The sequence below is a fragment of the Paramormyrops kingsleyae genome, chromosome 15, assembly GCF_048594095.1.
Source record: "Paramormyrops kingsleyae isolate MSU_618 chromosome 15, PKINGS_0.4, whole genome shotgun sequence".
Classification (NCBI taxonomy): Eukaryota; Metazoa; Chordata; class Actinopteri; order Osteoglossiformes; family Mormyridae; genus Paramormyrops; species Paramormyrops kingsleyae.
Genome location: NC_132811.1, coordinates 21,015,794 through 21,028,821, shown reverse-complemented (window position 1 = coordinate 21,028,821; position 13,028 = coordinate 21,015,794). Strand labels below are relative to the sequence as shown.

General features: G+C 52.6%; 1 protein-coding gene across 5 annotated transcripts in view; it reads left to right on the top strand.

Moving 5' to 3' along the window:
- LOC111834874 (disabled homolog 1-like) overlaps nucleotides 1-13,028 on the top strand; it is a 99,637-nt gene that overhangs the window by 67,802 nt on the left and 18,807 nt on the right. For 4 of the 5 annotated variants that reach the window (XM_023794659.2, XM_023794663.2, XM_023794660.2 and 1 more), the window contains exons 5-8: nucleotides 9,501-9,632; nucleotides 10,340-10,459; nucleotides 11,811-11,849; nucleotides 12,919-12,984. In XM_023794659.2, coding sequence (XP_023650427.1) covers nucleotides 9,501-9,632; nucleotides 10,340-10,459; nucleotides 11,811-11,849; nucleotides 12,919-12,984 — 357 coding nt within the window. The remainder of the gene's footprint in view (nucleotides 1-9,500; nucleotides 9,633-10,339; nucleotides 10,460-11,810; nucleotides 11,850-12,918; nucleotides 12,985-13,028) is intronic. The other variant, XM_023794665.2, reaches the window with a different exon arrangement.

Genomic DNA, 13,028 nt, shown 5'->3' with positions numbered 1-13,028 from the left:
CTAAGTAATCTGAATTATCTAGCATAAAATGCAAAATATCACAATGTAAATGCACTGTAAATTATTGAATCATATTTTGCTTTCACTGTGGAAATATCAAAGCATGATTTCATATTTACGAAAAGGAAGAACTGTCTGCTCTTTCACGATAGACACGGCCGAGGAGGGAAGGTTAGGAAAACTGTCATTAATGTTTCAAGGACAAACCAAGCAGATGTGACTGTCATCCATGAGTTAGCCATGGTGTGTCTGGGAGCTGGGTTTGCCGACAGAGGTGCTGGTCAAGGAGCCGCGGCTGTAGGCGAGAGTGAGGCACAGCAGTGGTGGCATCATCCTCAGACGCTCGTTTCACCGGCCGGGGGTGACGCCGCCACTGTGTGACAGGCCTTTAATCAGCGGCCATGGTGGCTCTGACAGCTGCCAGCTCTTCGTTGACCTTTTCTTGTAACTAATAATGCTGCCCTGCTCCTGTGACGTGGTGCTTTTAATCAGCATCGTGTCCAGGGGTGACTTGCTGAACACGAACCGCACAGAGCCGAAAACGCGCCGCACAGAGCCGAAAACGCGCCGCACAGAGCCGAAAACGCGCCGCACAGAGCCGAAAACGCGCCGCACAGAGCCGAAAACGCGCCGCACAGAGCCGAAAACGCTCCGCACAGAGCCGAAAACGCGCCGCACAGAGCCGAAAACGCGCCACACAGAGCCGAAAACGCGCCGCACAGAGCCGAAAACGCTCCGCACAGAGACGAAAATGTGCCGCACAGAGCCGGAAACGCGCCGCACAGAGCCGAAAACGCGCCGCACAGAGCCGAAAACGCTCCGCACAGAGCCGAAAACGCGCCGCACAGAGCCGAAAACGCGCCGCACAGAGCCGAAAACGCGCCGCACAGAGCCGAAAACGCTCCGCACAGAGCCGAAAATGTGCCGCACAGAGCCGGAAACGCGCCTTACAGAGCAGAAAACGCGCCGCACAGAGCCGAAAACGCGCCACACAGAGCCGAAAACGCGCCGCACAGAGCCGAAAACGCTCCGCACAGAGCCGAAAACGCGCGGCACAGAGCCGAAAACGCACCACACAGAGCCGAAAACGCTCCGCACAGAGCCGAAAACGCGCCGCACAGAGCCGGAAACGCTCCGCACAGAGCCGAAAACGTGCCGCACAGAGCCGAAAACGCGCCGCACAGAGCCGAAAACGCGCCGCACAGAGCCGAAAACGCTCCGCACAGAGCCGAAAACGTGCCGCACAGAGCCGGAAACGCGCCGCACAGAGCCGAAAACGCGCCGCACAGAGCCGAAAACGCGCCGCACAGAGCCGAAAACGCACCGCACAGAGCCGAAAATGTGCCGCACAGAGCCGAAAACGCTCCGCTCTGCATGCAGCTGAACACAACCTGCACGCTCTGGATTTTAGAAGCACTGTGAACTGCAGCTGGAAACGGGGAAACAGCATGATTAGGTAGCAGGCAGTAGTGGGCATTTGGTTATTGGGGAGCAGCAGATAATGACAGATAGCCAGCATATCTGAATGATTATTCAATTTTTAGGAGTATTTCCTAGTGAATCATGTCTAAGACTTTTATATTTTAATGACATTGCACCCTTAGCTGAAATAAGCACCACTGCCAGAGTTTAGTTAGAGACAGACGGCTAACCAATCAGAGTGCTGATTCAGCTCGATCAGGGGGCAGCAGTATCTTTTACATCTTAGAGTAGGTGACGTGAAAATCATGGCGAAGAGCAGCATTACTTTTCCGGCAGTCAGAGGTGGGTCGCCATCCCCCTCTTGCGCCATCCCCTTTTCTCTGCCCCCCTCCTGTACTGCTGCGAACTGTCCCCCTATTGGGTCATCATGCAGTGTTGTTCTCTGACATCATCCCACACCGTTCCCCTCTTGTGTTGTCATGCACTGCCCTTCTCTGACGTCATCCCCCGCTGTCCTCCTGTTGTGTCGTCATGCACTGTCCTCCTCTGTCACCATGCTGCACTATCCCACTCTTGTGTCTTCACAAACTGTCCTTCTTTGATGCCATCCCCCACCTTCCTCCTCTCGTGGAGGAATGCACTGCCCATCTTTGACGTCATCCCCTGCTGTCCCCCTCTTGTGGCATCACCCTCCTGTGCCATCTTCTGCCATTCCCCACTTGTGGCATCCCCCTCCTGTGCCATCTTTCGCCATTCCCCTCTTGTGGCATCCCCCTCCTGTACCATCTTTCGCCATTACCCTCTTGTGGCATCCCCCTCCTGTGCCATCTTCCGCCATTACCCTCTTGTGGCATCCCCCTCCTGTGCCATCTTCCGCCGTTACCCTCTTGTTGCATCCCCCTCCTGTGCCATCTTCCTCCATTCCCCTCTTGTTGCATCCCCCTCCTGTGCCATCTTCCGCCGTTGCCCTCTTGTGGCATCCCCCTCCTGTGCCATCTTCCTCCATTCCCCTCTTGTGGCATCCCCCTCCTGTGCCATCTTCCGCCGTTACCCTCTTGTGGCATCCCCCTCCTGTGCCATCTTCCGCCGTTACCCTCTTGTGGCATCCCCCTCCTGTGCCATCTTCCTCCATTCCCCTCTTGTGGCATCCCCCTCCTGTGCCATCACGTGCTGTACTCCTCCTACATCCGCCATCCTCCTCTTCCGCCGTCCCCTTCCTGCACCATTATGCTCTGCTGTCATGCTGACACACACCTACATGTTCTGCAGTACAAGCGTGTCAGGCGTCATGGAAACACTCTGCCCCTGCAGGTAATTAGCCCTTAACCGCCATGCTGGGTGTTGAAAGGAGGGCAGGTGCGCTCAGCCTCCAGCATGTATTTGGCTGGGTTTATGGGTAAACATGCCAGGGCAGTCTGTGAACGTCACACAGAGCCTTAGGTATGTCAGCAGCACTGCCATGCCCCCCCGTCCCTCCCCGCCCCCGGCTAGCCGCGCTCCATTCCACACGGACGAATTGGGCCCAAAATTCAGATCGATTATATATCTTTGGTGGCCCCTTGCTAATACTAATGAATTACTAATGAATTAAGGGTGACCTGGCAGCCGGGGCTCCGGTGAGGCCGGGACAACTAGGTTCACCAAATCCGTCTAGCGTTTCATTAAAAACAGGAGGTCTCAGCTGGCTGCCGGTGGGCTGATTTTGGGGATCTGGCAGAGGGGCGGCTCCCGCTCATAGCGCCACGCCGCATCCTGAAGAGGTGTTGTGTCTGTTATCCCCGCGCTGCTGTACGCTGATGGCTGCAATAACCTGGGCGGACGAAACAAATGTGGCACAACATCCGTGCATCTGCAGATCTCAGCATGGCGTCACCGTCAGGAAAGCCCACAATGCATCGCAATGTGTGTCGCATGACCCACGCGCTGGAGGTCGCATTACCAGGTAGCCCATCACTGCTTGGTCGCTGTTCCTCTTCCCTTCATCCCGTAAGCCATCAGGATCCACAGCCACTGCTGGGTTCATGTCCTCCTGTTGTCACAGAGCTGGAAGGCTGCTGGAGGGGGGAACTTTTCATTATTCCAACCCCCCCCCCCCCCCTCCAAGGGGAAGAGAGCCAGGAACAATCCAATAGCACAGAGAGAGAATTAGCAAGGACGGGATGGCTTGGCACTGTCTGGCACAGAGGAATCTGGCTAAGAGGGAGGTGCCGCATTCAGATGGAAGTCTTCCTCTAAGTGCTATGCTGTGTTTGCAGCCGCATGACACCCCACAGAGATGAGGAAACCCTCCTTCGTTCTCCTGTCGTCATCATGTGGGGGCCCTTCTGCAGTTACCGTGAAGGACTGAAGAATGAAACTGATGATTTTCCCCTCCAATCAGCAGGCAGCCCCGCAGATGCCCGTCTGACTACTTGCGATCTTGCTTACCAGAACAGAGTCTGTACTCATGCTGTGGGGCTTTGCATCGCTGCCCTGTTGGCTCGCATTAAGGCCTCCCATTAAGCCGACCCACGTCCAGGGTGCTGCCCGGCCCTGGGACCTAGCGAGTTAGCCCACTGCTAATCTGACCGTGCCTGCTTTTTAATCGCATTATTAGCTGCGTGAGCGACGCGCCGATCACTCTGCTGTATCTGCATCCCAAGGAATAAACAGCCCACAGACCTCATTAGCTCAAGGGCCGCATCACACAGCACGTTTAAGGGTGTAATTATCCCCCGCTAAAGAATTAGTCAAAAGGGCTTTCTGTTTGGAGTTCTGCTTGTGAGGACTGAATTTAAGATTTACTGTCTATCTGGCGTGTGGGTGTGTGTGTGTGTGAGTGTTCGTGTATGCGTGTGTGTGATAAGGGTTAGCGTTGGTGGATGGGAAATGAATTAAAGCCACATTAAGCCTAACCCCCATTTGCCATTTATGTTGTGTGTATGTAGGGGGGGGGGAGATAGTGGTAAGTATTCATCGTTCTCTTAGCCACCGTGGTTTCCTCTGGAAAATTATAATAAGTGTAATGAAACCGATTTGTGTTTGTTCGGGAATCCCCACAGCTCTGTCCATGAAATAAGGGCAAAGAAAGAGCCAGCCGTGGAGGGGATTCGGTCCAAAAGTCATCGAAAGATCCATTCATGAGAATGCGGCTACATGAAATGTGGCGGAAGCCCGAGACGTAGGTCTGAGGTGAAGGACTGAGGTGGAGGTTCTATATCGAGGCCCCTTGAGGTTGAGGCCCAATGTGGAAGCCTGAGGTAGAGGTCCACTGCCACACTGGAGGCTTGCTGGACTGTTAAACCGCTGCCACACGCTGAACATGCTTCTCCATCTGTGACCTCTGACCCTGAGGCTACACTGCCGCCTAGAGGCCGCCAGTCATCCTGCAGGCTCATGTTGCCAGAGGTCACCTGACCACCTCTTCTGGTTAGAAAGGCTTTGTTGGCGGGCAGATGAGTAGGTAGAGCCACTATTAGGGTGCACTGTATTTATTCGACAGATGAAGGGTGGTGCTTCATCTGGGGCTCTGAATCTCGCTGGCAGCATGACAGCTACAGCACTGCGGGATTGGAGGTGCAGGCCTGTGATCAGCCAATTCTGCACACAGCTGCCTGCCGCAGACCATATTCCACACAAGGGCTCAATTTAAAGTCAGGTATCTTCATCACTTACAGGAATTTAATTGGATGCAGTTTCAAGGTAGGTGGGTCTGACATTTACAGGCATTTACATTGATGCACTTTAAAAGTGGGCATGTTTATCTCTTTCAAGCTATTTAATTGTATGCTATTTAAAGGTGGGCGTGTTCATCACGCAAAGTCATTTAATTGGTTGCGATGTAAAGGTGGGTGTGTACATCAGAGGTATTTAATTAAATGTTTTTTTTTTTTTTTTTTATTTGATTGGATGTAATTTAAAAGTGGGTGTGTGCATTACATGTAGGGATTTAATTGGGTGTGATGTAAATGTCGGTATGTTAGTCAGGGGTACTGAATCAGGTGTGATTTGGAAGCATGTGCATTCATCCGCAGGTGTGATTACACGGTGGTCATGTTCATCACTTGGTGCATTTGTCTGTTTTGACTGGATCTCGGGCATTTGCCAGAACCCCCCCCCCCCACAACCCTAACCCCTCGTTCTGCTTCATTGTTGAACATCCTGTTTTGACTCCTGTTGGCTTGTGAACTTGGTCTGAGCATAATAAAGCCCACCCCCCCAGCATCGCTGGGAGGAGTGACGACCACAATCTGCTGACAGCAGGATATTTCCAGTTGGCCGGTTACTTGGACTTAATGGGACCAGGTGAGAACTAACAGCAGCGTGCGCTTTGGCTCTCTGGCCGCATAATTGGATTCTGACTGTGAAAACAGAGGGCCTTGCATGTGGTGACACACTGAGGGACACGGGGGGGGGGCGTGTAGCCTGGTGAACATGGACCAGGCCTGGGGAGTCGCCCCTGCCAGGCCGAACACGTAAGCCGTGTCTTAAAGCTGCGTGCATCCGTCTCTCTGCGTAAGCTGTGCATCCACGGCCTCAATCTCAGCGGTAATGTATGTGCGCAGGATGCGTGTGCAGAATCGTGTGGAAGGTGTCTGAGCCGCTCTACGCTGCAAATTGACCTTCCTGACAGTGTTTTAGTGGTGGGGCTTGCTGACTGAAGGCGGGATCTCTTCCTGGAGATTGGATTTATGCGAGCTCTCCCGCTCTCTCCATATCCAAGCGTCCAGGGGGACTCGCGTGATTGATTGTCTTTTACTGCAGTTTGCCAGTTTAGCGTTGACGTATAAATGAAATGACAAATATTGTTAAAATGCAAGTGAAACTGACTCCATCGAAGGTTTTTATACTTCCCTACTGTGAGATCTCCTTTCCTATTCATTAAAACATGCTTGAGACGACAGGAACCTATGAGTGTTGAGTTCCGCCGTTGAGCCCAAATGGTGCAATAAAGTGAAATGTTAATGATTGAATAATTGTCTTTGTGAACCTGCTGCAAGGACTTTGTCTTACAGGACAATGAGAAACAAGGGGGTTTCACTGCCTTAGAACAATACCACGGTGTTTTTCTTTTGTTCATGCATTAGAGATGTTTTTGCATAGATATTTATAATGAGGTAATTACCTTATTAGAGACAAGTACGCTGTCCTCTGATTCCATTTTAATGCTGGACCAAAGGTATGAGGTTCCTAACTAATGGGCTGTTTGTGAATCAGGCGTAATAGATTCAGACGTGATTCGTAAAACGTGTCAAAGCACGTTTAATCCCGATTCGTCTCTTCATTGATGCTGACGATTTGCTTGAGCATTTCTCTCAGCTGTGCGTCTACACTGCTGCTGGAGGCCGTGTCTGCTGTGGTTGGGCCCCTTGTGTCTCCACTGCGATTGCCTTCTGTGTTAGCATGCGCGTCGTTAGCATGTCGCCGGTGGTTTGGCCCTGTGTGTCACTATTGTGGGCACCTTCTCCGTTAACATATGTATGATTTGTCGTGGGTGGTCAGGGCATGCATGTGACCATTGCAGTTGGGGCCAGTTTGTCACCATTGTGGTCACCTTCTCTTTTAACATTCATGACATTAGTGTGTCGTAGGTGTTTGGGGACTGTGTGTTGCCATTGCGGTCACCTTCTGTGACCTTAGAGTCACCTTCTGTCCTTAGAGTGTTGCCCACAGATGCGGCCGCCCCACCCCCGAGCCCACCCGCCGGCTCCCGCCGCCCCCGCCACACCCAGGACCACTCACCCCGCCCGCCCCCCAACCGCCCCCCACCCACCTTGATCATTGATGGTGTACATGTGTGTGAGCTAAGGTGTCGTTGAGATATGGGGGAGCATATGGGGAAAAGACACCCACCGGCCCCCCCAAGCCCTAAGTGTCTAAAGTGGAGTTAAAATAGAGGGGAAGGGAGCCGTGCAGTCCAGCTGCGGGCTGCAGAAGCAGCCGACCCAGGACCTGCACAGCTCCCCTCTCCCTCCAAGGCCCTATGTGGATGAGTGGTGTGACATGGATGTATGTCTAAAATGCAGTTAAGATAATGAGGGGGGGATGAGTGGCTAATCGCCCCCCCTTCCCTCTGTGTGGTGCGGTGTGATGTCTAGATGTGGCGTCTAATGTGTAAGATGGGAGGTGAATAGCTTCTGTCCTTAGAGTGTTGTCAGTGGGTGGGGCCTGCGTGTCACCATTGCGGTGATAATACACATTGTTGTCCCGTGGGTGTCAGATGCACCCGTGTAGGATCTCGACCCGGAAACAGCTGCGTTTGCCTGCCCGCGTGGTGCTCACCTCGTGCTCAGGTCTGTGGAGAGGCTCGCACCCCATTTGGCTCCCCTTCCCCTGCCATCTGGCAGCAGTAGGCCGCTTGCTCCTTGAAGAAAGGCCTCCAGCAGAAGTTCTGCCCCTTCTTAGCAGGGATGGATGTTTCTGACCCACAAATGCCATAACGCTGGAGGGTGCGGTGAGTGGGGGACGTGATCAGCCTGCGCTCGGAGCAGGGCGGCACATTTATGCCAGGCCTCAAGGTCACCTTGTCTCTCGTCCTCCTCCTCCACGTGGCCTGCTTTGCTCACATTTTTAATGAGGTCGAGCTTTCATGCTGATAACTGGGAAGAGTCCAAGCCGACCAGTAGGGGGGGTTATTCTTCTCGCATGTGTGCACTAATCCTCTCATTCAGGTTTCATAAGGAAGCCCCACACCGCGAGTAATAAGCGTGCTGCATCAGGCTTTATCCATGACAGCGTGTGAGATGTTCCTCCAGCTCGGCCTGGATGGTCTTTCAATGAGCCGCACAGCTTCCTGCTGCCTTCCTCGGGGTGTGCATGTGACACCATGTGAGAAATCAGGTAGAAATATGTGTGTTTATCCACTGGGGAGCGTCAGAGAGCTCAAACCAACCCGGAAAGCCTTTTTATGTAGTTTTCTGGGCAAGAACATCTGAAACCTCACATCGTTCGCTCTGAAATTTGGCAGAGGTGACAAGGTGAGCGTGGTTCCTTCCTGGTTCCTTCCTCTTCCAAAGACAGGGGACATGGAGTGAATGCCAGCTGTGGTATATCAGCAGGTTTGTTTCCTGTCCTCAGCCAGACCTGCCGTCCAGCAGAGCGATTCCGGGGCTGTCTGCTGCCCTTAGGCTCACTTTAAGAGGTACGAGCCACTTTTGAATATTTAGTGCTCAACTTATCAGTAATATTACTTTGAGCTCCAAGGCTAGGCACTGGGAAAAAAGCCCCAACCATTATAAAGTTTAGTTTTTAGTTAAATACACAGACGGGACCCATGCAGATTCTGGCGGGACCCCCCCCCCCCCCCCCCCCCCAGACTCCAGGGTTGTTTCATCCCGTAACCCTTGTAGATTCCCTCAGACTTCCCAACCTTGACAGAAAACTTCATCAATTCATCGCTTAGCTCAGGGGTTGACATTTACACCTCCTCTGACTTCTGTCGATTTTTCTGAAGTGCTATACCACGTCTAATCAGAAATAAATGCCACTGTGTGTGAGCAAGGGGGGTCGTGGGGGGGTGGAACAAAAACTCTGATGGAGGATTTATATTTGCTGGGGTCTGACTCCGTACATACTGTAGCCTATTGATAAATGTGATAAACGTAAATTTGAGATCACCCTGGTGAAGTGCAGTGTTGCAGTGTAGGCCTGAGAATGGACTAATGAATTTTCTTTCCATCTTTCATGGGAATAACAGATTTAGTTGATTAGCAGGTAATTTGAAGGACTCTGTATGGGGGCAACCTGCGGTGTTGGTACAGCTGACCTCCTCCAGATCGTCTGCTCCGGTCTCTGTGTCAGGAAGCCTGCTGAGGGTTTAGGACACAAATTAATTACGATGCTCCCATGAATGAAAAATCACCGGTGTGCGTGAGGTGAGGCGTTTAACAACAGAGCATCCTGCCGGGCTTTTTGGCTGCGAGACAGCTGCGATGTCAAGTGAGCAGGAGAGATCTGGGGGAAACCTACGGCAAGCCACGTAGAAATTTAAGGATTGTGCCTGTGATTGTCCATAATCCTGGCAGACCGAAGTGTCATTGAGCTGAAATGGGAAGCAGGGAGGCTTTGCTCACTGTGCGATGCTGCCTTTGCCTGGGCAGGTTCTCCAGCACCACCATGCAGTCCACGAGATCTCCTACATCGCCAAGGATATCACTGACCATCGCGCCTTCGGCTACGTCTGCGGCAAGGAGGGGAACCACCGATTCGTGGCCATCAAGACGGCTCAATCTGTGAGTACTGCTGGGGGGGGTCTTGGCAGAATCTGCCTGTCGGTCTGTGAGTTCTGCCCGGGGGGGTTCTGACAGAATCTGCATGGGTCTGTCTGAATATTTAACTAAAGTCTTCATAATGGTTGGGGCTTTATAAACACCCCAGTGTGCAGTGACTGACGGCGTCGGGGTGTGTGAGGTGTGTGTGTCTTCTCTGGCCTAGCCCCCCTCGCCCCCACGCCAGCTTTCTGTTTGCTGTGCACCTAGTGGGGTGCATCATCGATCCTCACTGGAAATCGATGAGTGTCTGAAAGCAGCCTCGCAGCCCCCCTTGCAAAGACATGCGAGATGCTGGCGCATGTGACGGTGCTTCATTGTGTAGGCAGCCGCTTGCATCGGAGCTGTTCTTCCTCATTTTCATATGGATCTTTAAAAAACAGTATAAAGCCCTGTTGCGGTATGGTGGACCTATTTTACTTGCTGGGTGTAGGAACCTTGAGTTGTATTCAGGGTTTGTGAAAGCAGCCGGCCCACAGACTGCGCCCCCTGGGGTCTGTGTGGGGCACGGCGGGGGGTGAGCCTCTGAGGTATTTTGGTGGGGGGTTGGGGCAGCACAGGGGGCAGTTGTTTGTTTTTGTTCACTGTGCTTTAGCTGGTTCGTTTTGCTGCCTGATAACAGCCTGTTGACTTTGAGCCACTGAGGTCTGGCCTCTGCTTTGATCTTCCAGGCGGAGCCGGTGATCCTGGACCTGCGCGACCTCTTTCAGCTCATCTACGAGATTAAACAGCGGGAAGAGCTCGAGAAGAAGGCACAGAAGGACAAGCAGTGCGAGCAGGCCGTCTACCAGGTGAGCCCAGTGTCCTCACTCTCCATGTCCCCTGCTCTGTTGCCCTCCCATGTCCCCACGTCCCTGCTCTCCTGTGTCCCCTGCCGCCACACTGCAATGTCCCCATGCCCCCTTGTCACCTTCCATGTCCCCACGCCCCCTCGTTCCCACACTGCCATGTCCCCACACTGCCATGTCCCCATGCCCCCTTGTCCCCACACTGCCATGTCCCCACGTCACCTCATCCCCACACTGCCATGTCCCCACACTGCCATGTCCCCACGTCACCTCATCCCCACACTGCCATGTCCCCACGCCCCCTTGTCCCCACACTGCCATGTCCCCACACCCCCTTGTCCCCACACTGCCATGTCCCCATGCCCCTTGTCCCCACACTGCCATGTCCCCACGTCACCTCATCCCCACACTGCCATGTCCCCATGCCCCCATGTCCCCACACTGCCATGTCCCCACGCCCCCTTGTCCCCACACTGCCATGTCCCCACGCCCCCTTGTCCACACTGCCATGTCCCCACGCCCCCTTGTCCCCACACTGCCATGTACAGTTACCATGTAACTGTAGTTAAAGAAGGTGCATCAGAATATTAAATGTACATCTTATATCTCCTTTAGCTCAATAAGTAGTATTGTGCTAACGACACAAAGGTTGTGGGTTCAAATCCCAAGCAGCCTACATAAATTGTGTTTTAAATGAATGTTTTACTGTATGAATCTGAAGTGGTAATATTGGCATAGTGATGTCTGTATGTGCTGATAAAGTAGGGGTAAATTAACAGACGTATTTGGGTTTTTGGTGCTGGGTGGGCAGACCGACAGCATGAGACAGGGGGGGCCCAGATTGGCAGGATCGCTCGTTAGCTCCTCCTGAGAGTAGCAGACAGCGGCTGGCACACGGCAGGTATACTGACCCTGAGAAGGGAGACCCATATGAGGGATGAAGGTGCCAGCTGGGGGCCGCGGGCCAGGGGCTATATAATTACGCACGTCATTAAGGAGATGAGCACCCCCCCCCCCCCCTTCCCGGCTCTCCTCCTGAGTGGCAGTGTGGCCGCAGGCTCATAGATCTTGCTGGGCGATACCATTCAGGCAGCATGTACAATTAAATGACAAAATCTGTCAGACGGCGGCTTCCCTGCAGTGAGAGGGGCCACAAGGTTGATGGGGGGGTGGGGGGGCTTGGAGGACAGTAGAGAGCCCCTAAGGAAGATGCGACACCACACTAATAATATCTTCACAACTGGACATCGAGTCTGTCAGTTCACCCCCCATCGTCACCGAGTCTCTGTTCCCAACCCTCCAACCCGCCCCGGCTGACTCGCTCTCTGTTTCTCCCTCTCAATCGCCTCCAAAGACGATTCTGGAGGACGACGTGGAGGACCCCGTTTACCAGGTAGAACCTGAACACTCCACCCTCCCCGGCGTTTTCACCTCCCTGCTTACACTGTGCCTGTTCTCTATACGGTATCTCTCTTAATCTCATATGTGACAATAACACTGCTCCACCTTTCTTTTGCTCCCCTTGAATTAATAATTCATGTTATTTCATCATTCCTGTATTCTTAATCCACCTGGAGGATCATGGCGTGATTGCCCCTTTTTTTACCAGTGCAGTGTCGTGCGATTGTATCTCTCCTCTTGCTTACAAAGGCCAGCCCATGTACCATTTCCCCCGAAAGTGTTACTCTTCAGCACTCACTGAATGCAGACAGCTTTAACCCTATAACCCTCTAATGGCAGACACTTGAATGACGTGTGGTGATGCCGAACATTTCCGGACACTTCCGTGTAGTTTGCCACGAATGTTGCATGCTGAGCGGTCGTACAGTTACCCATCTTTGTGGAGGAATATATCCTTAGCACATGTGTGACACATGTTCTGCGTGTGCTTGCAATCGCTCACAATCACGTTTGTGAATAATGTCAACGATAGCCAGAATGGATTGGTGTAAAGTCCGTAATGGAGACAGCGGACAGTGTGACTCGGTAAGGTGTCTGAACGCCAGCTAATTTTGAAAGATATTTGTGTTTGGACACCAGTGTGGGGATATATTTCTTACGGATGACGTACAGCTTTGTGATCGGTGGGGGGGTGCCCCCTTTTCTGGGAATGTCCCAGATTAATTTTTGATTGAAATGGCATTGTTTCACCTATCACAAAGTAAAGAGAAAAGAGGTAATTAAAAAATGGAAAGATAAAATGTAATTCTGTCAGCCAGACAGACCTTTAATTCTTTTTAGTCATGTGACAGGCAGGTATGTGAGTGACGGTCACATGTGAGGTCCAGGCAGCCATGAGAGTGCAGCCTTCTCGCGAGTCGGATGGGTCTCTCTGCCAACCAACGTGTGACGTTAGCTGCTCAGGCCGTGCTTGGTGTTGATTCTGTTTACCAATCACCTCTCTGCTCTTCCACTGTCTCCCTCTGCCCTCACCCCCTTCTCCTCCGCTGCCGATGTTGTAGTACATTGTGTTTGAGGCTGGACATGAGCTGATCCGTGACCCACAGTCAGAAGAAAGCATTTATCAGGTATTATCAAGCCCCGCCCCTTTACCCATAAAGGGGAGGAGCCA